The sequence below is a fragment of the Acinonyx jubatus genome, chromosome D3 (assembly GCF_027475565.1).
Source record: "Acinonyx jubatus isolate Ajub_Pintada_27869175 chromosome D3, VMU_Ajub_asm_v1.0, whole genome shotgun sequence".
Lineage (NCBI taxonomy): Eukaryota > Metazoa > Chordata > Mammalia > Carnivora > Felidae > Acinonyx > Acinonyx jubatus.
Genome location: NC_069392.1, coordinates 64656810 through 64683571, shown reverse-complemented (window position 1 = coordinate 64683571; position 26762 = coordinate 64656810). Strand labels below are relative to the sequence as shown.

The window sequence follows — 26762 nt, the reverse complement described above, 5'->3', positions numbered from 1 at the left end:
CCAACAAGTTTTTGTTTGTTTGTTTTACCAACAGTTGTTTGTCTTTTTTTTTTTTTTTTTTTTTGCATAGTGGTCATTCACAGAACTTAATAAATGGTTACTCAAGACCCGAATATTTTTATTTTTGATTATAGCCCTCCTTATAGGTGTGAAAAGGAATTGTGGTTTTCATTTGCATTTCCCTGATGGCTAATAATGCTGGCTTAATGGTCATTTTTATATTTTCTTGGGAGAGATGTGTATTCACATCCCTTTCCCATTTTTAATTGGGTAATATGTCTTTTTATTACTGAGTTGTAAGAGTTCTTTATATGTTGTAAATACAGGTCCCTTATCAGATATGATTTACAAATGTTTTCTCCCATTCTGTAGGTTGTTTTCTTCACTTATTTGATGGTGTCCTTTGAGAACAAAAGTTTTAATTTTGATGATGTACAATTTATCTACTCTTTCTTTTGTTGTTTGTGTTTAGGGACTCATAGCTACGAAACCATTGCCAAATTCAAGGTCATAAAGATATACACCAAAGTGGTCTTCAGAGTTTTAGGTTTAGCTCTTACATTTAGGTTTTTCATTTATTTTGAGTTAATTCTTACATATGGTATGAGGCAAGATCCAACCTCATTCTTGTACATGTGGATATCCAGTTAGCCCAGCACTGGTCATTGAAAAGGCTATTTTTTCCTGCACTGAATTGTCTTGTTACCCTTGTCAAAAAATCAAGAGACCAGGGGTGCCTGTCTGGCTTACTTGATGGAACACGTGACTCTTGATCTTGGGGTTGTGAGTCTGAGACCCATGTTGGGTGTAGAAATTACTTAAAAATAAAATATTAAAAAAAAAAATCAATAGACCAGGAGTTAAGGCTTCCAGCCTACCAGTGCAAAGAGCTCTGCATACCTGCTGTCCAGTGAAAGTGGTGAAAATTGTAAACAAACACACAAACAAACAAAGAAACCCAACCATGTAAAAACACAAACACAAAAACAAAACCAGAACTAAAACACAATGATTTAAAGCCTCTGGAAATGGTCCTAAGAACAAACAGCAAATGAAGAAACATCTATTCAAGAAAATCTATGACAATTCAGTAAGGAAGGTGAGTTTGTGATATGTAAACCAAAACCACTCTCTCCTTCTCTCTCCCAGTTCAGGGAGGCAGAGACTCCACTCCAGACTGTTGTAGTCAAGAACACAGGGATCCTCTGCCTCCAGCTCCCAGCCAGAGGGCTTTCTTTCCAGGAGGAATAGGACTTCAGTGTTTCTCATCCTGCCACCAGCTCTCTGTTGCTGAGACTAAGTCCTAGAGGAATGTGGATGAGAGGTGTGGGCTCCCCCACCCAGCCACTGTTCTTAGTATCAAGCTCTACCGTGGGTGAGCATCTACCATGCTGAGAATACCAGGGCCCTGAGGGCCCTTGCACCAGCTCATGAGGTGGTGATTTCAGACCAGGAAAGTCAAGTCAAGAGGACCTAAGTCTGCTGTACTCCCCCGTCCACCCAGCACTCAGCATCTACACTAAGGGTGTCAGTTGGAGAAAACCTTGCTATTGTCTCTACCCTCACCTCCAGATCGCTGGCTCAGAGATTTTGTGCAGAGGAAGAAGCAAGCCATAGAAGAGATAATGCCCAGTATCTTCCCAAAGGAACTGATTTCATTTGCGACAGAGCCTGGAGAAGTCCAAGCCTAAGGAGACTCGAAAACAATGGAAGTTATAGTAAAAAGCAATTGGGAGAAGAGTCAAACTGCGGGCTAGTTAGTTTACATGGGAGAACCAGAAAATAAGACATCTAGGAGGGGCCATCCTTGGGTCACAACAAATATCAAACACTGCCCTGTAAAACTACTCCTTTAAGGGTGCCAGAATTTGATTGAATTAGCTTGTAGAACAATTTATGTCCCACATAAATTGATAAATTTATCAATCAATAAATCATAAATTAATTATTGCTGAAAACAATAATCAGCTGTCAATTACCAGAATTTTACACCTGGATGTGGTCTATGAAAGAGAGTAAGACAGTCCCCAAAACCACTGACATCCCAGAGTGACTGTGGGAATACTTAAGTCTGTGCCTCCCTGAGGAGCAACATCAGAGGCTTAACACCATCAGGAGTAAATAGACTTCATTAAAAGCAGTCAGTCACTAAGTAAATAAGAAAACAACAATGAAAACAAGCTCTGGGGCGCTGGGGGTGTTGGGAGACTAGTACTCAGAGTTGCTACATTACCTAAAACGTCCAGTTTCCAACAAAAATATACAGGCATGCAAAACGACAAAGCATGACCCATAGTAAAATGTAAGCAAAAGAAACTGCCTGTCAGAATGACCAGATATTGGATTTGTCAGAAAAAGACTTCAAAACAGCCATAATAAATATGTTCACAGTACTAAAGGAAACCATGATTAAAGAAGTAACAAAAGGTATAAGGACAATATTGTATCAGATAGAGACTATCAAAAAGAGATAGAAATTATAAATGGAAATTCTAGAGTTGAAGAGTACAATAACTAAAATGAAAAGTTCACTAGAGAAAACAAACAATAGATTTGAAGTAGCAGAATAAATAATAAGTGAACTTTAAGATAAAGTGATAAGAGATTATGGAAGCTGAAGAACAGAGAGGAAAAAAGCGGGCGCACTTGGGTGGCTCGGTTGGTTGAGTGTCTAACTCTTGATTCCAGCTCAGGTCATGATCCCAGGGTTGTAGGATCGAGCCCCACATCGGGCTCCTTGCTGAGCAATGGAGCTCTCTCTCTCTCTCTCTTTCCCCTTCTATCCTGCTTGTGTGCTCTCTCTAAAATAAATTTTTTTTTTAAAGTGAAAAATAAAAGAGCCTCAGAAAAATGAGGAACAACATTAGGCACACCAACATATGTACAATGGTCATACAGAAGAGAAAAAGCAGAAAAAATAGTCAAAGAAATAATGCCTGAAAAGTTCCCATATTTATTGAAAAACAATAATTTACACATTCAAGGAATAACTCAACAAATCCAAGTAGGATAAATGCAGAGAGCTCCACAAACATACATATCAAAGTAAAAATGTTGAAGTAAAAGATAAGGAGACAATCTTGAGACAATCTTGTTCTCACAGCAAAAGAAAAAGGACTTGTTATTTACAAGGAAACCCCAATAAGATTAACAGTTGACTTCTTGGCAGAAACAGTGGAGGCCAGAAAGCAATGGGACAACATAGTGGAAAGTGTTCTAAAAGAAAATCTGTCAACAGAGAATCCTACATCTATCAAAACTATCTTTCAAAAATAAATGCAAATAAAGACTCCCAGATAGACAAAAACTGAGAGAATTGGTTGCCAGCAGTCTTGACTTATAAGAAATACTAAAGGAAGTTCTGCAGGCTAAAAGCAAGTGACCCCAAACAATAATTCAAATGCACACGAAAACAACAATGAACACCAGGAAAGGTGGCCAGGGAATTATAAAGAGTATAAATGCATATTTTTTTCTCCTGATTTAAAAAGCAATGTATAACATAATATGCATACAAAGTACTGCTGGGTCATAGAAATGTAATATATATTCTAAAAGCAGTACACCAAAACAAAAAGTCAATTTTGCTGTATGTTAACTTTTAAAAAGAAAGCAGGAAAAAAGCCCACACATAGAATTACAATATAAATTGCACTACACTCAAAACATGGAATGTAACACATGCCACACATGTAAGTTAGTTAAATACAGGGCAATTGCAAGTCTCAATTCTTTCCTCTTTTGTATATTCTGACCCATAGAAAGACTTTTATCAATTGTTTTTTAATGTGTGGTTAGTATTATAAAAACAACAGGTTTCCCAAATACACTCTTTCAAGCTACACAGGTGTAGCATACATACTAATAGTGTGACTTGTACAAGTCTCATAGTTCATGGCTGCCACCTCAGATGTCCCAATGGCTCACTGTAACTAAATCATGGAGACGGGGAAATAGATCAAAAAGATATGTAAGTGAAAAACCACAGGCATCTTGTATGTCAGGCTACGTTTAGCTTCATGTTTTAGGGGTTACTGTTGTGCTATCAGAGTACCAATTGAATTTATATTATAATGACATTTATTGCTTATTAAGTTGCTGTAACAGAATGGGAGGCAAATCTGGGTAAAATAAAGAAGCAAAACTAACAAGCAGTCTACCTTAAATTAAAGCTTGTATACTTTAGCGTTATACATAAAATGTAGTCATCTCGAGTTATTACCTCATTCAAAACTCTTACTAATCTCACCTTCTGATTCATATTCGCTTGCTTTCTGTTTCAAGTCCTCTATTACCAGGCAGATATCCCTGTCCCGGACTCTGTTGCGTTCTGAAAGGTGATGTAAAATCTCCGTGGTCCGAGGATTCACCTCATATTGCGGAATGGGGTGATCTCCAAATATTTTTTTCAACCACGCAGCAACCTAACCATTAAAAGAAAAGCAAAGATTATAAACCTTGTTTATTGTAAAAGCATGAAGCAAATATTCGAAAGAAGTGATGAGAAGCAAAGAAAATGTGTTGTAGAAATGTTCTATTTATTTCACATTATAATTTGTCTTTAGGGAGATAGATACTAGACGTCAGGAGACAAAAGTGAGCAAGCACAAATAAAAAAATTACCATAAAACAATCTATATTTTCCTAAAGCTACAAAGCTGTATACGCTAATAATGTGCATCACTCGGATAATTTTAAAGCTCAATATGAAGGTGTTCAAGCTTTCTTATATGTGAAAAGTCTGAAAAAAAAAGAGTTGCCCCCAACAACACACCAAAAGCCCCGCTGTTCTGGGAGGCACCTAGAGTTGGGATGCAGGCCGAGGAATCAGGTCAGGTGTGAAAATCCTACTAGGAAGCAGCGGTGAACGGGGAAGCTTGGCTGTAAGGTGGGTTTGGATTTGGAAGTCCCACTCCAGTCGGCTGAGAGGGATCTCCTACCAGGGGCTCTTCCACCGCTGTCCAAGCCCGAGTCCCAGCAAGGAGAAGCCCGGGGAAGGAAGGGAAACGCCCTTTCTGGGGGGGGGGGGGGGTCCTAAGCGGAGTCGGGCTCCCAGATCGCCAAGGCGGACTAAAGACCGATCCGCGGAGCAAGGGGAGGACAAAAGTAAAAATGCTGCGCCCAGGAGATGCGCGGGCGAGGAGTGTGTCGCCAAAGACGCCGTTTCCAGGAGGCCGCAAAGCCCGGCTCCCGCCCCATCACCTGCGCCTCTTTCTCTTCCTGTGCTTCCATAGCCGCCGTTCCCTCAACTTCTCGAGAAGCTCCTCACGAGAGAAGTGCCGAGCTCGCTCGGAAGGTCCCGCCCATACACCGTTGGTCCCGCCCCTTCTGGGCCAAGGGTTTTTGGGAGTTGTGGTTTTTTACTAGGATTCTGGGGCTCTGAGTCCTTGGGCCAGGCTGGTGGAAGACTCCAGCACCGGACCCTCTCTTCACTTGCTGCTTCTACGCTCTCTCCGCTCTCCGTGGTATCATTTCCTAGGTGAGAAGTACACCTGTCTAGAACCAGCCTGTTATTTCTTTCTTATATTTTTATTTCTGACTTGAATCATTTGTCTTTAAAAAAACAAACAAACAAACCTGCAACTTGTTTTTTCGATAACTGATATTTGTTTCTTCCACACGGAGTGCATTAAGTTAAATGTTTTATTTTTACCTGAGCAATATGAGCCGAAGCAATCTTAATCTTATCCCTTAGTTTTCACTGCCAAAGAGCTATCTGTGCTGGAGGCTATTTTAAAACAGTTGCCAGCTGGGGCGCCTGTGTGGCTCAATCGGTTGAGCTTCAGACTCTTGATTTTAGCTCAGGTCATAATCCCAGGGTGGTGGGAGGAGCCCCCCCCCCCCCTCCCGCCTTGGGCTCTGCACTGAGTATGGAGCCTGCTTGGGATTCTCTGTCTCCCCCAACCCCCTCTCTTCCCCTCTCTGTCTCTGTCCCTCCCCCACTCATGCAATCTCATCCTCTTTCAAAATAACATTTATTTTTTAAAAAGGAACATAATTTGCTTTAAAAAATAAAACAGTCGGGGCGCCTGGGTGACTCAATCGGTGAAGCGTCCGACTTCGGCTCAGGTCATGATCTCACAGTCCGTGTGTTAAAGCCCTGCTCAGAGCCTGGAGCCTGCTTTGGATTTTCCTCTCTCTCTGCCCCTCCCCTGCTTATGCTGTCTCTCTCTGTGTCTCAAAAATAAATAAAAACATTTAAAAAAATTAAAAAAAATAAAACAGTTGACAGGAGCCAACTTCTGACACTGTTGCTGCTGCTCAGCCATTCTTCCATTCATTTCTTGCCTTCCCTAAAATTCTCCATCCAGTAGTTAACACGAAGAGAGGTTCTCTATATTTACACAGCAATATATAGTTTTCTATGTGTTTTATTTCAGTTTAATTCTTTTTTTAAAATTTTCTTTCTTAATGTTCATTTAATTTCAAGAGAGATAGAGCGTGAGCAGGGGAGGGGCAGAGAAAAAGGTAGACACAGATTCTGAAGCAGGCTTCAGGCTCTGAGCTGTCAGCAAAGAGTCCAATGCAGGGCTCAAACCCATGAACCATGAGATCATGACCTGAGCCAAAGTTAGACACTTAGCCAACTGAGCCACTCAGGCATGCCTTTAGTTTCATTTTTACAAGTAGCTGGTAAAAATAGATGAACAAATTTTACCTATTTTCATGTTAAAACACACACACACACACACACACACACACACACACACACACGGATTAAATGAATTGACCAAGATTAGGTAGAAGCTAGAATCTGACCATAATGTTCTGGTTCCGATTGAGTGTTTATCTTTGAAGGCTAGTTAGACCACACTGTTGCCTGCAACCTCCTGTAATATACTGTTACACCAGGAAAGGTAGACCGTGTACTCGACTGCCTGATATATGTGGTTTAAGACCAAATTGTGGAGTAGTCTTACCACTAAATATCTTTCTTCTAAGTCATGTGCATATTTAAAATGACGAAACCTTTCTTTTCAAAGGAAGTTTATTAACTAGTGAATACTATATTGTATGGCTTGTTTATTCTTTTTGTTTTACTCAAATATATCTCTGCTCAGTAACCAAATATCTGGTAAGATGGTACAGCCCCTGAATGGGAAAAAGTTATCTTTATGCCCTTTGTCCACTTTCATCACTACAAATTTCACAAAATAACCCTCCAACTTTGTTGTTTTTACAAACCATTTTTTTTTTTCTGTTAGCCTACTATTACCCATGAGGAGAAGGATGCTCACCTTGAAAATAGAGTAGAATTTTAGGGAAAGGGATTGCTGACCGTACATTTACAAGCCATCTTTTAGGAAATGACCCTTTCAACCCAGATATTCATATGCCCTACCCAAATTAAGGTTTTAGGTGTAATCCAGGATTTGGCAAATGAAGCTGAAAGATGCTTCTCAGAACACTTACAAGTGAAGGCAATATTAATAGTTTTACTATCACAAAATACCCCATATCTGTACATATCACAAAATACCCCCCCAATTCTGTACATATCACAAAAAATCTCAATAAAAATTCTGTATGTGTATGTATGGGGATAGTTCTGCCCCAATCTTTTTTTTTTTTTTATGTTTGTTTTGAAAAAGAGAGAAATAGAGAAAGTCCAAATAAGCTAGAGCAGAGTGAGAGGAGAGACTCCCAAGCAGGCTCCTCACTGTCAGCACAGAGCTGGATTCCATTAACCATGAGATCATGACCTGAGCCAAAGTCAGACACTCAACGGACTGAGTCACTTAAGTGACAGGGCACCCCAGGAGCCCCAGTTCTGTCCCATATTTATATATATATTATAAATTATGTATATAATATATAATATAGTAATATATGTTATATATATCTATATGTATCTAGTGTTTTATAAATAATTATAAATAATTAGTGTTTATTTTTGAGAGAGAGACAGAGCACCAGCTGGGGAGGGGCAGAAAGGGAGACACAAATTTGAAGCAGGCTTCAGGCTCCCAGATGTCAGCATGGAGCCTGACACCGGGCTAGAACCCACGAACTATGAGATCATGACCTGAGATCATCACTTGAGCCAAAGTCAGATGCTTAGCCCACTGAGCCCCTTAGGCACCCCTGCCCCAATCTTAATGTGTAGATATAGAAAAGGTTTTTTCTTCATTTCCATTGCATTCCAAATTTAAAAACATAGTCCCTGCTGTCATGAAACTAGTTGCTGGTAGAGGAAACCTTGACTTCTGGTCCAGTCTGTGGTGGGACTTCTGATTCTGGTCCACTCTCAGTAGAATTGGCAACCACTCTTCTTGAATTGTGTTTGTTACCATTAAAAAATTGTTCTAATATACAGTATTCATTTAGATAGAATCTAAAAGAACTGCGATTTTCCAATTTGAGCGCGTACTGGATCACCTAGAATGGTGTGGGTGCCTGTCAAAAATTAAGATTCCTCCAAATTATCGATTTTAAGAGGGTCTGGGGGTGGGGCCAGCGATCTTCGCATTCACCAGTTCGGCAAGCCCGGGGTGATAATTGTTTACCGTTGCTACAGCACCAAGGCTTTAATAGCTGTAATCTCGGACCTCCTTCCCCCCCCCCCCCCCCATTCAACCTCCTGTCACCTTCAAACCAGCCGCGCCAGGTACAGGGTGACGCCAACACCGTCTCCCTGTCGGAACCGGGCCTGAGCGCCGCATCATAGCAGGTTCCGCTACCCACATGGTCGCCAGGGGCAACCATAAGGTCGACTCAGTAGGCCAAAATAAATGTGTGACGAATGCCTGGACCGAAGCTGGCAAAGGTCTAATCACTCATTTTTAAGTTTAAATCTAAAAATAATATTTAAAAAAAGCAACTCCACCCCCAGTCCTCCTGTAAAAGGCAGATTCGCGTCCGGAGGTGAACACGAGGGGCGGTACTTCCGGGTCAGGTGGACCGGCTGCCTTGACCTTCCTTGCCGCTCAGCCATTTTGTCCCAGTCAGTTCGGAGGCTGCGGCTGCAGAGGAACCACCCTAAGTAGAGCTACAAAGATGCTGTCCGTGCGCGTCGCCGCGGCCGTGGCCCGCGCCCTGCCTAGGCGGGCCGGGCTGGTGAGTGCGGGCAACCGGCGGGAGGGAGGTGGCCCGGCAGGTGGCTGGTGGTGTGCTGACTCGAGAGCTCTTTCTGCAAGGAGGGTGAGGGGCTGGCGGGCGCCGCCATCTTGCACTGTTGGCTGCTCGGGCTGGGCAGGGAGGAGGCACAAGGGCCTGTTGCTGGCCATCCGCGCGGGACGGTGCAGAGCGGTGCGGGGGAGGTGCTGACCTCGATGCTGTCCAGAGATAGGGTCTCGGGGAGGGTTCCCGACTTCAGCTGAGTACTGCCCGAGAGGGGCCTTGGGTGAAGGTCAGTGTTGGAGCTGTAGCTCCGATGCCTGCTCTGAAACGGCGAGGCTTGTCTCCGCTGATTCTTCGGGACTGTGCCACTGAAGGTCAGAGCACTGTTGCTATGTCTCGTTGAAGCGGTTTAAGGAAGCCTGACATTGTATGAAGGTCAGCGGGCCCCGGCATTTCACCTCTGCCCGGAGGTCGGTTCAGGGGAAAGCAATAAATGAAGGTGCCTTTCTGAATACTTCAATAGGCGATTTCTTAGTGCTGAATATTGAAACAGTAGCGAAACACAGCGCAAATGTGCATTTCATGTGGCAGATACCGTGACAGCAGTGATAGCAGCGAATCCTAAATTGCCTCAGGTAGAAAGACTGCTTTGTGTTGTGGTACTTTGACATGTTTTAAGATTTCGTCCTTGAGGAATCGTAGACAGTGATTGAGAACTCAAGTAAGATAGAACATAGGTTAGAAAATGCCTGTGAAGGTCAATGCTCTCCCTTCATTACTTATCGCCCTTGAAGTTAAGGCTTACATTTACTTATTTTTTCCATGTTAAACATAATCTCAGTTTCAAAGGTGAAATAAACATACTTTGTTGTCATAATGGAACTGGTATCAAAGAGCATTTTTAACGGATTTCATCTGGTCCTAGAGAAAGTAGTAGATTTAGAATTGCCAGTGACCAAAATTAGGGCATTACAACTTGAAGGAGAAGGAGGGGGTCCAGATTGCTATAGGCTTTGTCAAAGGCAGGAAAAAAGAGTAGACGGCCATACTTAGTTTCTAATCAAACTCTAACATTTACAACTCAATTTTTGTTTGTTGGGTTTTTTTTAAGTAAAATAGGATATGTTATTGATATTTGCCCCTTTTGGAAAGCAATTTATCTTACTGAGAATTTTCACAATTCAACTGAAATATATCTAAAGATGAAATAATAGCAACTGGTGCCTTTAAAGGAAAAGATAATTTAGTAACTGTTGCTTTTAAAAATAGGCCGTTACTATTTTTTTAAAAGTAGGCTCCATGCCCAATTTGGGACTTGAATTCACGACCCTGAGATTAAGAATCACGTGCTCAACCGAGTCAGCCAGATGCCCCTAGACTGCATGACTGCATTTTTAAAATTTGCTTTTTATAGAGTACTTATAGCATTGCCAGGAGCTGCATAATAGATTTTCTCATATATCAAAAGCTACTTTGTTATATGATTAATAGTCTTCCAATTTTAAGCAAAATATTTTGATATAATTAATATTTTCACTGATAACGTGATCAGAGTAAGCCAACATTTGTTTAAGCTTGCCAGTTTTATAAATGCTTTTTTTTTAATCATATTTTTAAAAATGTTTATGTGTTAGGTCTCCAAAAATGCTTTGGGATCATCCTTCATTGCTGCAAGGAACCTCCATGCCTCTAACACACGTCTCCAGAAGACTGGTAAGTCAGTATTTCTAAGTGTACATACCCCACAGTTACTGTCTTGTCAATAAGTGAAAAAATAAGTTACATAGGTAACATAACTGTTGGGGTTTTTTATTTTCATCTGTTAATTTTTTCTTTCAAATTTAGTTACCACAAATCCCAGATTCTTAGCCCATAATGTGCCATTTAGCCCTATCTTGGTAGGTTTTCTTGTTCTAGTGAAATATTTTATCATATTACTAGCTCTTTCCTGTTTTTTTGTTTTCTTTTTTCATTTATTTAAAAAGATATTTTAGAGCATGTGTAGGAGCAGGGGAGAGGGGCAGAGAGAGAGAGAATCTTAAGCAGGCCCCATACTCAGTGCGGAGCCTGCTGCGGTGCTCAGTCCCACAGCCCTGGGATCATGACTTCAGCTGAAAACAAGAGTCCCAATGCTCAACTGACTGAGCCACCCAGGCACCCCTACAACTTTTTTTTTCTCTGATACAATATCCCTTGGGTGGAAACAGAAAGTACACATATCAGGTGCTGAGCATCCGTTCTGAACTATGAAAGATTTCTTTTTCTTCTCCAAAAAAAAATTAGAAAAAAGTAAGCAGTTTTTACCTTTGTTTTTTGACGGTGATAGCTGCTAATCTATATATGGCAATCTATAAATTTACACATTGCAAATAGGATAGAGAAGTAGGGAGGTGAGCATAGGAAGATGCTGTAGGTTAGGGAATTCCTTTGGAGATGTGATTGGAGCTTTTGAACTAAAAATTAAGTAAGTGAATCCATAGGGGCACCTGGGTGGCTCAGTAGGTTAAACATTTGACTTTGGCTCAGGTCATGATCTCACAGTTCGTGAGTTCAACCACATGTTGGGCTCTGTGCTGACAGCTCAGAGCCTGGAGCCTGCTTCGGATTCTGTGTTTCCCTCTCTCTGCCCCTCTCCAGCTTGCTCGCTCGCTCTCTCTCTCAAAAATAAATAAACATTTAAAAAAAAAAAAGTGAATCTGTAAATCTCCCACATGCTAAGATGAAGAATAGTATTTGCATGTTTTTAAAAAGAAAGATATTTATACTTTGTTAACAGTTGTTTTTAAAAAATAGATTGTATTTTTAAACTTCCTATAGAGTTTAGCCAAAAAGTCTGGTTTCAACATAGATACAGATTCTTAATCACTTGGATTTGTTTTTATAGTAATGGTAGGTACTAAGCTTTTTCGAATAGAGCCAAGTATATTATATTACATCTTAGAGTAATTTGGTTATTGTGATTACAAAACTATAGTTTTTACATTGTTGAGGAAGTGGGTTTTAAAATCTTGAGACCAGGCTATTTTTGCAATGGAATTTTCCTCTCAATAGGCACTGCCGAAGTGTCCTCTATCCTTGAAGAACGCATTCTTGGAGCTGATACCTCTGTTGACCTTGAGGAGACCGGGCGTGTCCTAAGCATTGGTGATGGTATTGCCCGTGTACATGGGCTGAGAAATGTTCAGGCAGAAGAAATGGTGGAGTTTTCTTCAGGTTTAAAGGTAAATTATAAAATGAGATTTTGGTGGTTTAGGATTGGTCTCTGAGTTATTCATTAGTAATTCAGAGATTGTGCTAGTGTTTTTTTGTTTAACTTTAAATCTCAACTTGTTCACTGTTTTAGTGATTATCGTAGGTTGTGAAAAGAATAAACTTAAGGGTTTTAGTTACCAAAGTTTTTACTCTAAGGATTGATGTATATATCAGTTGGAGCCACTAGTGCTAAAATATATATTGAGTAAACGTTCATCTGGATTCTAAGAATGGTATACTCTTTGCAGCCATTAACGTCATCTTATACAAAAGCATTAGATAACTTTAAATTCATTTCTGGTGGAAAGTTGAAAGTCATTCAGTTTGTATTTCTAGTAAGAGTAGATGTATTATTGTTGAGGTAGGGTAGTGTAGTTATCAGAAGCTCTCTGATAGAAATCTACTTTCCATTAGGTTGAACCTAGTTGTTTTCTGAGGAAAGCAGAGTGTGATATGGGTGGACCAGGGGGAGTAGGATTACCCACACATGGGAGAAGACAGTCTTGGTCCTCTGGGTAGCGTCCAGTGTGGAAAAAGAGCCTTGATGTGGAAGAATAATTACAAAGCCAAAAGTTTTATCCAGGGTGTTAGTCTTTGGCTAAAAATGTAATCTCCCATATCTTCAGTGTATGTGTATTAACATAGTTTTGAAAGTTGAGGTGAAATTAATGAACTCTGAGTTTCTGTTTAGCTTTTAAGATCTAAGAGTTTAGTAATGCCTAATAGAACTTTCTGCAATGATGGAAATACTGTGTCTTTGCTGTAAATGTAGTAACTGTTACATATGTGAGGCTGTTGAGAGTGTAAAATGTGGAGTTTTTCACAGAGAGTAGGTGATGTATAGAGATGTGTTAGAGAGAAAAGTAAGTTTCTCTGACTTTGCAAGATGGTGTTAATTCAAATTTTAAATAGCCACATGTGATTAGTGACTGATGTATTGAATATCTTAAGATTTAGATTAAAGATTTTGTACATCCAGTGGTATTCCATGATATTCCTCTGTATTTGTTCCAAGTACTTCTACAAAGCTTTCATTACTGACCAGACTCTGTTCCTGGAATAACCTTTTTCCTTAGTAATGATCAGGGACCTAAAAATCTTACCATTTTGAAATAAGTTTATAATGAGGAGAGATGACCCATCATTGTTTCATTATGGCATTTTGTTCTTGTTTGAGTAGCTTTTAATTTCACTGTCTACTAACCTGATGAGTTCTCAGTAGGTAATTCTTTAAATTGTGTATGGAACTTCTCACAGATAAAAAGATGTAAATTAACTGTGTCTTAAAATTTCGGGTTGATGATTTTATTTCATAATGATCACCCAGTTCAAAAGCCATAGACAAAAGAAATGCAGTGAAATAAGCTTGATCTGTTGAGTTTTTTGTTTTTTTTTTTTGCTTCTTTTAGTTCTTTGAGGATGTGATAAAGAAGCATGTTAGGCTTATTGTAATGCAGTTTTGACCAAAGAAGGGTGTTGGAAAAATACTTGGGTAAACCAGATCTAAAGGACAAGACTTTTTTTTTTTTTTTTTTACTAGGTATTTTCATAATATGTAGTGTTAATGTATGGGGAACAAGTACTAAAGTTTTGTCGGTGTTTGATTGTGTGTTTTGTGTAGGGTATGTCTCTGAACTTGGAACCTGACAATGTTGGTGTTGTCGTGTTTGGCAATGATAAACTGATTAAAGAAGGAGATATTGTGAAGAGAACAGGAGCCATTGTGGATGTTCCAGTTGGTGAGGAGCTGTTGGGCCGTGTCGTAGATGCCCTTGGTAATGCCATTGATGGAAAGGTACGTTTAACATTTATTAGATGTGATTGTAGCCTCTAACAGACATCAAAACTGATTGTTCTGGGGACACTTTTTATTGTTTACCAGGGTCCAATTGGTTCCAAGACCCGTAGGCGAGTTGGCCTGAAAGCCCCTGGGATCATTCCTCGAATTTCTGTGCGTGAGCCAATGCAGACTGGTATTAAGGCTGTGGATAGCTTGGTGCCAATTGGTCGTGGTCAGCGTGAGCTGATTATTGGTGACCGTCAGACTGGGTAAAGCTTGTTAAAAGTTCTAACTAAAATATGCTTGTGGAAAGGTTACTTTTCAGGCTTGGAATGGTAAATGCTTTAGATATAGTAGGGAGAATGGAATGCGATGAGCATTAGCAGTAGTACTTTTAAGTTGCGAAAACTTTTGAAGTATTTACTAAGATTCATGCTTACTTTCTCTTTTTAAAGCAAAACCTCAATTGCTATTGACACAATCATTAACCAGAAACGTTTCAACGATGGAACTGATGAAAAGAAGAAGCTATACTGTATCTACGTTGCTATTGGTCAGAAGAGGTCCACTGTTGCCCAGTTGGTGAAGAGACTTACAGATGCAGGTATTAAAGAACTTTAGTCCTGGGGCCAGTCCAACTGGCTGGCTCAGTTAGTTGGTAGAGCATGTGACTGTTGATCTCAGGGTTGTGAGTTTGAGCCCCACGTTGGAGGTAGAGTTTGCTTATAAGAAAAGAAGTTGTTCAATCTTATTATTGTTTGGTGGGAGTCCTATTGTTGCTAATCTTAGGATAGCTTCTACTGAATGAAGACTGGTTTTAATTACTCCCTAATGAATTGAAATTTCTCATGTAATTCAATAAGTAAAAACAAGTGAAAATAGTGTAAAACAATGATACATTTTAAGGTTTTTGTCAGTTTCTTTAAAGTAGGTGCCACTTAGAAGTTCTGACTAACCTGACTTTGATAGATGACTTAGTGAAGCACTTAATTTTTATTATAGTAGTCTCTAAAATCAAAACGTTAATAATCTTGTAAAACTGAAAATTTATCTTCTTCCTAGATGCCATGAAGTACACCATCGTGGTTTCAGCTACTGCTTCTGATGCTGCTCCGCTTCAGTACCTGGCTCCTTATTCTGGCTGTTCCATGGGAGAGTATTTTCGGGATAATGGCAAACATGCTCTGATCATCTATGATGACTTATCCAAACAGGTCAGAGTATATATATTTTTAGAATCTGCGTGTTTGCACCACAATGGAAGGTGACAAATTTAGCTTTTAATAACTAAACTTCGTAACCCTTTTCTATACTCTAGGCTGTTGCTTATCGTCAGATGTCTCTGCTGCTCCGCCGACCCCCTGGTCGTGAGGCCTATCCTGGTGATGTGTTCTACCTACACTCTCGTCTGCTAGAAAGAGCAGCAAAAATGAACGATTCTTTTGGCGGTGGCTCCTTGACTGCTTTACCAGTCATAGAAACACAAGCTGGTGATGTGTCTGCTTACATTCCAACAAATGTCATTTCCATCACTGATGGACAGGTATTTTATGCTTAAATAAATGTAAAAGCTTTGGATGACTTCAAGGCATTGGTTGAGGCTGGTGTTTATGAACCGATCTGTTAAATGCCTTTTACTTTTTATTGTGGACAATTTCAAATATGTAGAAAAGTAAGGAGAAGGGTATAATGAACTCCACATCTCTCTCACCCATTTCAATTCGTGGTATAGTGGACCTCATTTTTGCTTCATTTATAGCCACTACTGTTTTCCGTGTTAGGTAGTTTTGAAGCAAATCTCAGAGGTCCTATCACTTTATCTGCATATGTTTGAATATAAATTCATAATCTGTTTTTTTTTTTCGTCTCACATCTTTTAATCTTACCAACAGAATATGTAGTTTGATATGGGCTGTGAAAGATTGGAGGGACTCTTTACTATGAGAAGAAGACAACATTCTTCTTTGGAGATGTTGGGTTTCAGTTTTTAAAAAAGAAATTTTTTTTTTTTAATGTTTTGATTTATTTTTGAGACAGAGACAGAGCATGAGCAGGGGAGGGGCAGGGAGGGGCAGAGAGAGAGGGAGACACAGAATCCGAAGCAAGCTCCAGGCTCTGAGCTGTCAGCATAGAGCCTGACGCGGGGCTCAAACTCATGGACTGAGATCATGACCTGAGCCGAAGTCGGACGCTCAACCGACTGAGCCACCCGGGTGCCCCGGGTTTCAGTTTTTTGACTTAACTTTGAAAATACTTGATTTCTTTAAGCTCATTATCATGTGTATTCTCTGTATGATGTAGATCTTCTTGGAAACAGAATTGTTCTACAAAGGTATCCGCCCTGCCATTAACGTTGGTTTGTCTGTGTCCCGTGTCGGATCTGCTGCTCAAACCAGGGCCATGAAGCAGGTAATTTGCATCACTTTGTCAAGGAGATGGGGTGTCTTTAGTTTAAAATCACAATGTATTTGTTCTTTGTCAATGAAGTTAAGTATTTTTGTATTTCATGACTTAACCATTTCTGTATTTCAGGTGGCAGGTACCATGAAGCTGGAATTGGCTCAGTATCGTGAGGTTGCTGCTTTTGCCCAGTTCGGTTCTGACCTTGATGCTGCCACGCAACAACTCTTGAGTCGTGGTGTGCGATTGACTGAGTTGCTGAAGCAAGGACAGTATTGTAAGTTGTTCTTTCATGTCATCAAGTTCCTACTGTGTGTTAGGGCCTGGGAATATCATACAGCTCCCTACGTAAGCTACGATACATACTGTTACCTTTCATTAAAGATGGAGTGTTTTGAATTTTTTTTTTTAACGTTTATTTATTTTTGAGAAGAGGGAGACAGCATGAGCGGGGGAGGAGAGAGAAAGAGAGACACAGAATCTGAAACAGGCTCCAGGCTCTGAGCTGTCAGCACAGAGCCTGACACGGGGCCCGAACTCATGGACCGTGAGATCATGACCTGAGCTGAAGTCAGATGCTTAACTGACTGAGTGCCCCAAGATGGAGTGTTTTGAATGTGATCGATGCTTATTATACTTGTATTGCAGGTATTGTCATTATTTGAAGGAAAACTTACTAAAATATACTTACTACTTTTGAGAGTTAAAATCTGTCAGATCTCTTCCTCTGCCCCTTTCTGTGTTGGCTTTGAGAGAATGGAATTGGGCAGATTTAAAAGAATGTTAGTATGTGTTTACCTTGCTATAAAATGTCAGCAACTTATTTATGTCTCATACAGTATAAATACTGCCAGATGATAAACCGTGCTTATGGAATATGCCCAAAGATAACACTTTAAGGCTTGCAAATATAAAGAAAAAAGTTTTTCCTGGGGACAGAAGTGGGAGAGTATTAATGTGGGGTGTCTCATAGAGAATGTGAGAGCAGGTGATATGGAGGAGACATGTTCATAATTGGAAGAAAAGGTAAGTTTCTCTGACTTTGTTAATATGGCATTTATTTGAGCAACTCACTTGGCATTGTTTTGTTTGTTTTCAGCTCCCATGGCTATTGAAGAACAAGTGGCTGTTATTTATGCTGGTGTGAGAGGGTATCTTGATAAATTGGAGCCTAGCAAGATCACAAAGTTTGAGCATGCTTTCTTGGCTCATGTTATCAGCCAGCACCAAGCTCTGTTGGGCAACATCAGGTATGAACACAATCGGTAGCCTCTTTTTTATAATTTTTAAGATACAAAGTCTTGGTAAAATTCTTTTGAGTTTTGTAGTTAGTCATTGAATTTTGTTTAGGTCTGAACTGATGAACTGTTTTTCATTTCCGAATAGGACTGATGGAAAGATCTCAGAACAGTCAGATGCAAAGCTGAAAGAGATTGTGACAAATTTCTTGGCTGGATTTGAAGCTTAAACTCCCTGTGGATTCACATCAAATACCAGTTTGGTTTTGTCATTGTTTATTCTAGTAATCAGTTCCATTTGTAAAAGGATTACTGTCATACTCCAGATGTACAGAAATTACGTTAAAAATAAAGGTTCCGTATTGCTTGGTGGTTTTCTGTAGTTTGAACGATTCTTTTAAAAGAACTGAAATTAATTAGAGGAATTGGTAAGCATGCTTTAGCTAATTTACTTGAATGTTATTCAGATTAGCAGGCCTAGATTATTCAAGACTGATCTCTTTGCAAGTTTCTAGAGTGCTTTGTGATTGATTAAAGAAGAATTCATAAACTAGGTAACTGGATATGTAGCAGAGTTCACATGTGGTAATGTTGAAGAGCCTCGCTGGCTTGTCTGCCAAGAAGACTGATCTATATAAAAATGTACTGTAGGCAAGAAAAGAACAGGACAACTAAAATTCTCAAGGAAGTAAAACTGGTAAGTGAGGTCTGAAAGATTGGGACAAAGATTGAGAAAGAACATACTAATGAATAGAATTAGGAACATTTGTTAATATCTTCTCGTTAATTTTCTTTAACATATCTTTTATAGGCAGTGGTTTATAATTATAACCAAGTTGGTCAGTTTTTATGGTATTTTTGGTCTTATTTAAGAAATTTTTACCTTAAAGTCTACAAAGATGATTATATATTTTACTAAGAGTTTTAAAGATTTACTTTTGTTATCTAAGAGCTTAGTCCACTTACTAGAGTTCTTCAGAGAAATACAGCGATTAGGATGTGTATAGAAAGATTGTAGGGGCTGGCAAGTTTGAAAGGGCAGGTGGATAGGGCTGGAGACTCCTGGAATAGTTGTGTTTAGAAGCAGAATTCCTTCTTAGTGGACCTCACGTTCTCTAAAGGCCTTCCAAATGGATGAGACCCATCCATGTTATGGAAAGTAAGCTTTTTTTTTTTTTTAAAGTAATCTTTATTCAGAGTATTTCAGATGTTAATCATGTCTAAAAAATACTTCCACAGCAATTAGACTGGTTTGACCATAAACTAGATACCATAGCTTAGCCAAGTTGACACAGAAGATTGACTGTCATTGTTGTACCTGGCTGGCTCAAGTTGGTAAAGCATGAGATCTCAGGGTTGTGAGTTCAGTCTCCACATTAGGTATAGAGCTTACTTAAATAAATTAAAACGGGTTCCTGGGTGGCTCAGTCGGTTAAGTGTCCAAATCTTGATTTTGGCTCAGGTCATGATCTGATCTCATGGTGAGTTTGAGCCCTGCAACCAGGCTCTGTGCTGGCAGTAAGGAGACTGCTTGGGATTCTCTCTCTCCTTGCTCTCCGCCCCTCCCCTGTGCTCTTTCTAAATAAATAATAAACATTTTAAAAAGGTAGGAATGCAAGCTGGTGCAGCCACTCTGGAAAACAGTGTGGAGGTTCCTCAAAAACCTAAAAATAAAGCTACCCTACAACCCAGCAATTGCACTACTAGGCATTTACCCAAGGGAGACATGTGTGCTGTTTCGAAGGGGCACATGCACCCCAGTGTTTATAGCAGCACTATCAACAATAGCCAAAGTATGGAAAGAGCCCAAATGTCCATTGTTGGATGAGTGGATAAAGATGTGGTGTGTGTGTGTATACACACACACACACACACATATATATACGTGTGTATACACACGTGTGTATACACGTATATACATATACACATACACAATGGAGTATTACTTGGCAATCAAAAAGAATGAAATCTTGCCATTTGCAACTATGTGGATGGAACTGGAGGGAATTAGGCTAAGTGAAATTAGTGAAAGACAAAAATCCTATGACTTCACTCATATGAGGACTTCAAGAGACAAAACAGATGAACATAAGGGAAGGGAAACAAAAAAAGACGGGGACAAAACAGAAGAGACTCCTAAATATGAAGAACAAACAGGGTCACTGGAGGGGGTGTGGGAGGGTGATAGGCTAAATGGGTAAGGGGCATTAAGGAATCTACTGAAATCATTGCACTATATGCTAACTAATTTGGATGTAAATTTAAAAAAATAAAAAGGGCGCCTAGGTGGCTCGGTTGATTTGAGTGACTCTTGATTTCGGCTCGGTTGTGATACCAAGGTTGTGGGATTGATCCCCGCATCAGGCTCTGTGCTGAACATACAGCCTGCTTGGGATTCTCTCTCAAAGTTAAAATTTTTTTTTTCCATATTCATATCCAATTTTTAAGCTCCATTTATTAAATGAGCCCTCCATGTAACCTGCTGTGATACCGGTATATTTAAGTTTCACCCATGCCTGGGTCTTTCTGGGCTCCTCATTTTTAAATTGTTAACAGGTATATAATTAAAAGAATCAAAAAGTCAAGACAGTTGTTTATGAGAGAAGGAAATCCCTTGTTTGCCTACCCCCAACCTCTACAAAGGCAACTGATTCCTTTTTTTTTTTTAATGTTTATTTTGAGAAAGAGTGCACGAGTCGGGGAGTGACAGAGAGAATCCCAAGCAGGCTCCATGCTGTCAGCGCAGAGTCTGATGTGGGGCTCAAACTCAGGAACCAGAAGATCATGACCTGGGCCGAAACAGTCGGACACTTAACTGACAGCCATCCAGGCGCCCCCAAAGGCAACTAATTCCTATTCAGTTATTTTGTCAGCTCCGTATTGCAATGGTGCCACTTCCTGATTTGTACATTATGTGTGTAATCTGTTGATTTCACCCAACGGGTAAGAATTTTGCATGTGCACACAACTGCTATACTACATCATAAATCTATTTAACTATGATCACAATATGAACAGATGATGATTTGGGTTAAAGAGAAATGCTGCTCATAGGACTTCTTTATGATCTGCTTAAACCTGAAATGGTTTTTTGTTTTTGTTTTTTGCAGTGACATGAACAATTTATTTTTTAAGTTTTGTTTTTTTAAATTACATCCAAATTAGTTAGCATATAGTGCAACAATGATTTCAGGAGTAGATTTCTTAATGCCCCTTACCCATTTAGCCCATCCCCCCCCACACCCCTTCCAGTAACCCTCTGTTTGTTCTCCATATGTAAGAGTCTCATGTTTTGTCCCCCTCCCTGTTTTTATATTATTTTTGTTTCCCTTCCCTTATGTTCATCTGTTTTGTCTCTTAAAGTCCTCAAATGAATGAAGTCATATGATATTTGTCTTTCTCTGACTAATTTCACTTAGCATACTTTCCCGTTCCATCCACGTAGTTGCAAATAGCAAGATTTTATTCTTTTTGATTGCCAAGTAATACTCCATTGCATATATCTACCACATCTTATCCATTCATCCATCGATGGACATTTGGGCTCTTTCCATACTTTGGCTATTGTTGATAGTGCTGCTATAAACATTGGGGTGCATATGTCCCTTCGAAACAGCACACCTGTATCCCTTGGATAAATGCCTAGTAGTGCAATTGCTGGGTTGTAGGGTAGTTCTATTTTTAGTTTTTTGAGGAACCTCCATACTGTTTTCCAGAGTGGCTGCACCAGCTTGCATTCCCAAGAAATAGTTATTTTTTTAAGTTTATTTTGAGAGCGAGTGGGGAGAGGCAGAGAGAATCCCATGCAGGCTCTGTGTCCCGACAGGACTGATCTCCCGAGCTGTGAGATCAAGACCTGAGCCAAAATCAGGAATCGGACGCTTAACTGAGACACCCAGGTGCCCCAAGTCTTAGAATATTTTAAAGCATGTCTGGTTTACTTGGTCTAATAAAAGGACAAACCATATCTAACAAGTACACCCTATGAGAAGAATTTTTGTGAATGGTCCTCTGGATTTTAGTTTCTACTATCCACTAGCTGTAGTGATTTGGTAAGTCATTTATTCATCTGGATTAAGAATTGTAGAAGAGGGGTGCCTGGCTGGCCCAGTCGTTGGAGCATGTGGCTCTTGATCTCAGGGTCGTGAGTTTGAGCCCAACATTGGGTGTAGAGATTACTTTACTTACTTTACTTTACTTACTTTAGATTTACTTTAAAGGGGTAATGGTTTGGGGGAAAAATTGTGCTGGAAGATGGCAAGAGTTTCCCTAAAGCTGTAAAGCCTCCCTGATAGTTTTGCTGACCTAGAGCCCAACACAATCTATTGCAACAGTGAACCAGGAGAAACCAATTCTGAGATAACAAATGTTATTTTTTTATTAGTCACTCAGAGGTGAGCAGGTTGGGAGACCACAGGCATGGCGCTGTTCTCACCAGATGTGCCTAGCCTAAGTTCCCAATGGCCCTGCTGTGAGGCAGCCAAAAGGCTGCCATAAAATGAGTTTTTGTACAGCTTATCATCTGAGAAAGGCACTTGACTTTTGAAATGTGAGGTTTTATAGCTTTCAGATAGGTATTTTAAAATCTATTTGAGGATTATTAAGTCTAGCTCTGCAGAAGGCCTCTAATGTCTCAGCTCTGTAATCTATGTAAGAATATTAAGATAGGCATATCTTAAATAAAATAGTGCTTAGTTTAGCTATTTATTTCTCAACTATGAGATGAGCACTAAAGGATACAAAATGAGTGACATAGAAGGACCCTCTAACTTTCCTAGGATAGGGAGAAAGACCAAAGACATTTGTTGTAATGACTTTATAATGCTGTGCAATTACTGTAGTGACCAGAGCAAAGTACTATTTGAATTGAAAAATCCATATCTATTGACAGAAGTGAAGAAGAGTTCATGGGAGAATTGGCCTTTGGCAAGAGGTAGACTTTTTTTTTTAATTTTTAAAAATATTTATTAAATGTTAATATTAAATATTTATTATGTTATATAATATATAATTATATATGTAATGATATATTTATATATTGTATATGTAAATATATAATATATAAATATGTATTTATATATAATTATAATATGTAATCTGTAATATATTAAATATTATTTATATTAAATATTTTAATAAAATTAAATATTTTAAATATTTATTCATTTCTGACAGAGAGTGCGAGCAGGGGAGAGGCAGAGAGAGAGGGAGACACAGAATCTGAAACAGGCTTCAGGCTCTGACCTGTCAGCACAGAGCCCGATGTGGGGCTCGAACACACGAACTGAGATTATGACCTGAGTCGAAGTCGGACGCTCAACCAGCTGAGCCACCCAGGTGCCCCAGAGGTAGACTTTTTAATTATGAAAATACTCAGTCCTAAGGAAAAGTTGGAAGAATAATACAAGCAACACTCTTTTACTATCCATCAATATATGCCACATGTTAATATTCTGATGCATTTGCTTTATTTTTCTGGGGAACTATTTGAGAGTAAGTTGTAAGCATCCTGACATTTCTAACACTTCATCTAAAAAATTTCAGCATCTGTGCCCTAAGAATAAAGACCTGAAACTCATCTGCATAACAGAACGGGCTTGTTTTTCCAAACATCTTTCACCTTGCTAGTGAGTTTTCTCCCTTTTGTGTCTTCAGCCCCTCCTCCTTTCTTTAGGTCACATAAGCTTCATGTTGCCTCTTTGGAATTCCATGTCTGTGTGATTCCCCATACATATGCCTATTTAAATTTGATTTTTTCCTCTTTTTTAAAGAAATAGGGGTGCCTGGGTGTCTCAGTCCATTAAGTGTCCAACTTTTGATTTTGGCTTAGGTCACAATCTGACCATGAGTTCAAGGCCTGCATCAGGCTCCATGCTGGCAGTATGTAGCCTGCTTTGGAATCTCCCTTCTCTCTGCCCGTCTCCTGTGCACACTCTCTCTCAAAATAAATAAGCTTAAAAAAATAAAGACCATCTATATAGCCACAATACCACTATACCTAAGAAACAACTGATTCAATAATATGCTGTCCATATTAAAATTTTCCTAATTGTCTCCCCAGCATCTTTTATAATAGCTATTATTAAAAAAATATGTTTATTTTGGGGGGGGGGTGTGGCAGAGAGAGAGAATCCCAAGCAGGCTCAGTGCTGTCAGTGTGGAGTCCGACACAGGGCTTGATCTCATGAATAGTGAGATCATGACCTGAACTGAAATCAAGTCAGACGCTTAACCGACTGAGCTGCCCGGGTGCCCGTAAAATAGTTATTTTTTTAAGTTTATATAAAATTTCAGTTAACATACAGTGTAATATTAGTTTCAGGTGTATAATTTAGTGGTACAACACTGGTGCTCATCACAAGTGCACTCCGTATAATAGTTATAATTTTTATTAAACAGTTTTTTTTAATGTTTATTTTTGAGAGAGCAAAGGGGGGAGAAGCAGAGAGACAGGGAGACGCAGAATCTGAAGCAGACTCCAGGCTCCAAGCTATCAGCACAGAGCCCATTGTGGTGCTCGAACCTACAAACCACAAGATCATGACCTGAGTTGAAGTTGGACACTTAACCAACTGAGCCACCCAGGCGCCCCTGTATAATAGTTGTATTTTTAAAATTAATATGAATATCTTGTTCTCCAACACCTTTTCACTGGATGTTTTGGGGATCTATTGATTCTTACCTGAAATAGAACATTGGGAGTTGTAAAATGGTGATATATATGTATATATATTTTTACCCTTGCTGGTATTCTCCTCTGAAGGAAAGCTTTCCCTCTCAGGTCAGTACGGACCATGGATTTTTTTTTTTTAATTAAATATATTACAGTATAAGTTCTGTTTTTGACAAGCAGAGGATGAAGGTCATGGGCATTAAGGGTAGAATTAGCATACATGAAAGAACAAAAATGGTGAAGTAGTTTATTTTGGGAATAGTGACTTAATGTGCTTGCAGCATATGGTATATATGGCTGGGTTGTGTTTTACACATTTGAACCTGTTAATGGAGGGCTTTGGAGACCACTGAAGCATTTGGAATTCTCAGTGATGATCAGTTGTTGATCAGAGCTATTTAGGAAAACAACAATGATTTGTTGATAGCTTGGAGCAAGAAAATCAGAAAGCCAATTCAAAATTCTCAGTAAAGAGAGTACGGAAAGGAAGAAAGAGGAAGTAGATTTGAGGGACATTATATAAAAGTATTAAATATAGTACTGGGAATTCATGAAAGGAGAGAAGATTGACTATGAGCCTTCTGGTTTGGGCAACCAGAGTAGTGAGGGAAAATCAGATTTGGAAGTAGAAGTTAGATCATTTAATTTTGTATACGTTTGTTATCTATTTGTTGAGGTTAATATCTCAGATGCTCACTATAGATTCAATTTAGGCCAGAAATGTCTCCTGAGAGTCCTCAAAAGGAGGACACTGAAGTACTGAACAGTGTTCTCAAGGAAATCTTAATAGGAAACAGGGACAGGTTCCCAAAACTATGTCATTTTTCAGTATGGGACAAGAGATTTTGTCAAGGTGTGATTTGGTAAAATCATTCATATTCGTGGGGGTCAATACTATCCAGAAATAGCCCCTTAATTGTTTGACCTAAATCCTTTAAAGTCATTCCCCATAAATATTCTTTAGTTTTTGATGCACACAGAGTGACACAGTCCAAGACTCATTCCTTAATGGGTAAATAGATTTCCAGTTCCTTCATTGGAGATGGTTCCTCAATTCATGTATGGAAAGTGTTGCAAGTTCCAAAAGAAGAGTAGTATATCCTTCAGTTTGTCAACTTTATCAAACACTTAAATATGTATTCATTCACCACCATGTTAGGCAATGAGTGTATCATGATTCATTCCCTTAAGGGAATAGGGAGGTGAGATAAATACATATGAAAGAGACTAATCAAAAGTAACATGAGAATGAAGCACGAACATGAGCATCTTCCCAAACCACTGAGTCCAGAAAGGAAAGCTTTGCCAACAGTACTGGAAGTGTTGGAAGAGGTTCCAACATGGAACATTTCCTAGTTCTCACTTTAATTAAGTCTATTTTCCTATTCCTTTTATGGTGGTGCTTTTTGTGTTCTGTTTAAGGAATCTTTATAAATTTGAACTCAAAAGCAAAGAGTAAAATAATGGTTGCCAGGTGTTGGGGAGGGGGGTTGGAAAAATGGGGAATTGTTGGTCAAAGGACACAAAGTTCAGTTATGCAGGATCTAGAGAGCTGATGTACAGCATCAGCTGCAGCTACTAATACTGTTTTGTATACTTGGCATTTGCTAAGAAGTTCATCCTAAGTGTCCTCACTCCACACAGAAAAATTGTAACTGAGATTGTAGATATTAGCTTGATTGTGCAATCATTTCACAATTTATATGTGTATCAAAACATCACGTTGTATGCCTTAACTATTAAAATTTTTATTTATCCGATATACCTCAATAAAGCTGGGGGGAAAATCTTAGTTTACCTTAAGGTTAAGTTTTTTTTCTTTCTTTTTTTTCTCTAGAAGTTTTATTGTTTTTACATTTGGGTCTATGTCAGGGGTCCAAGACCACGCTCAGGACCAGTAATTTTCTAGAACTCAAAGGACTCGCCATACAGTTGTACTCATGGCTGTGATCTATTATAGTAAAAGCATACAAAGCGAAATCAGCATGGGAAGGTGCTCGTGGAGTGATGTCTGGAGGAAACCAGGCCCAGAGTTTCAAGAGTTGCCTCCCAGTGGAGTCACGCGGGATGCACTTAATTCCTCCAGTAATGAATTGTGACAGTATATGTGAAGTGTCTACCAGGGAAACTCATTAGAGCCTCAGTACCCAGGGTTTGTACTGGGGCCACTCATGTAGGCACTTTGCTTAACACATACCAAAATCCCAGACTTCCAGAAGGAAGCAGGTGTTTAGCATAAACCACATTGTGCAAATAATTTAGGCACAGTGAGCCACTTTTATTATTTAGGGAAACTTTTTTTTTAATGTTTATTTTTGAGAGAGAGAGCACAAGCAGGGGAGGGGCAGAGAAAGAGGGG

The 26762-nt window shown here is 39.4% G+C and overlaps 2 protein-coding genes across 6 annotated transcripts in view; one reads left to right on the top strand and one right to left on the bottom strand.

The window, feature by feature from the left end:
• The window catches only part of HAUS1 (HAUS augmin like complex subunit 1), a 30111-nt gene extending 21367 nt beyond the window's left edge, over window positions 1-8744 (bottom strand). For 4 of the 5 annotated variants that reach the window (XR_008291427.1, XM_027068903.2, XM_053205535.1 and 1 more), the window contains exons 1-2: window positions 8589-8744; window positions 4250-4424 (exon numbers count right to left, since the gene is read on the bottom strand). Coding sequence is in view for 4 of the 5 variants with exons in the window: in XM_027068903.2 (XP_026924704.1) it covers window positions 4250-4424; window positions 8589-8687 (274 nt within the window). In the remaining variant the exon portion in view is untranslated. Of the gene's footprint in view, window positions 1-4249; window positions 4425-5202; window positions 5353-8588 lie in introns of those variants that run through there. The other variant, XM_053205536.1, reaches the window with a different exon arrangement.
• Window positions 8745-8901: 157 nt separating this feature from the next.
• On the top strand, window positions 8902-18102 carry ATP5F1A (ATP synthase F1 subunit alpha). The gene is made up of 12 exons (XM_015070004.3): window positions 8902-9057; window positions 10695-10773; window positions 12112-12281; window positions 13934-14107; window positions 14195-14361; window positions 14548-14696; window positions 15155-15306; window positions 15411-15635; window positions 16394-16501; window positions 16625-16769; window positions 17592-17742; window positions 17879-18102. The coding sequence occupies exons 1-12, from the start codon at window positions 8998-9000 to the stop codon at window positions 17958-17960; spliced, it is 1662 nt and encodes a 553-aa protein (XP_014925490.2). The 5' UTR covers window positions 8902-8997; the 3' UTR covers window positions 17961-18102.
• The last annotated feature ends 8660 nt before the right edge of the window (window positions 18103-26762 follow it).

Excerpts from the sequence above, each read along its gene's own strand:
- ATP5F1A (XM_015070004.3), top strand. The coding sequence starts at position 8,998 with ATGCTGTCCGTGCGCGTCGCCGCGGCCGTGGCCCGCGCCCTGCCTAGG. Across the intron at positions 14,108-14,194 it reads GTAATGCCATTGATGGAAAG|GGTCCAATTGGTTCCAAGAC; the intron begins GTACGTTTAACA and ends ATTGTTTACCAG. Across the intron at positions 15,636-16,393 it reads TTTCCATCACTGATGGACAG|ATCTTCTTGGAAACAGAATT; the intron begins GTATTTTATGCT and ends TGTATGATGTAG.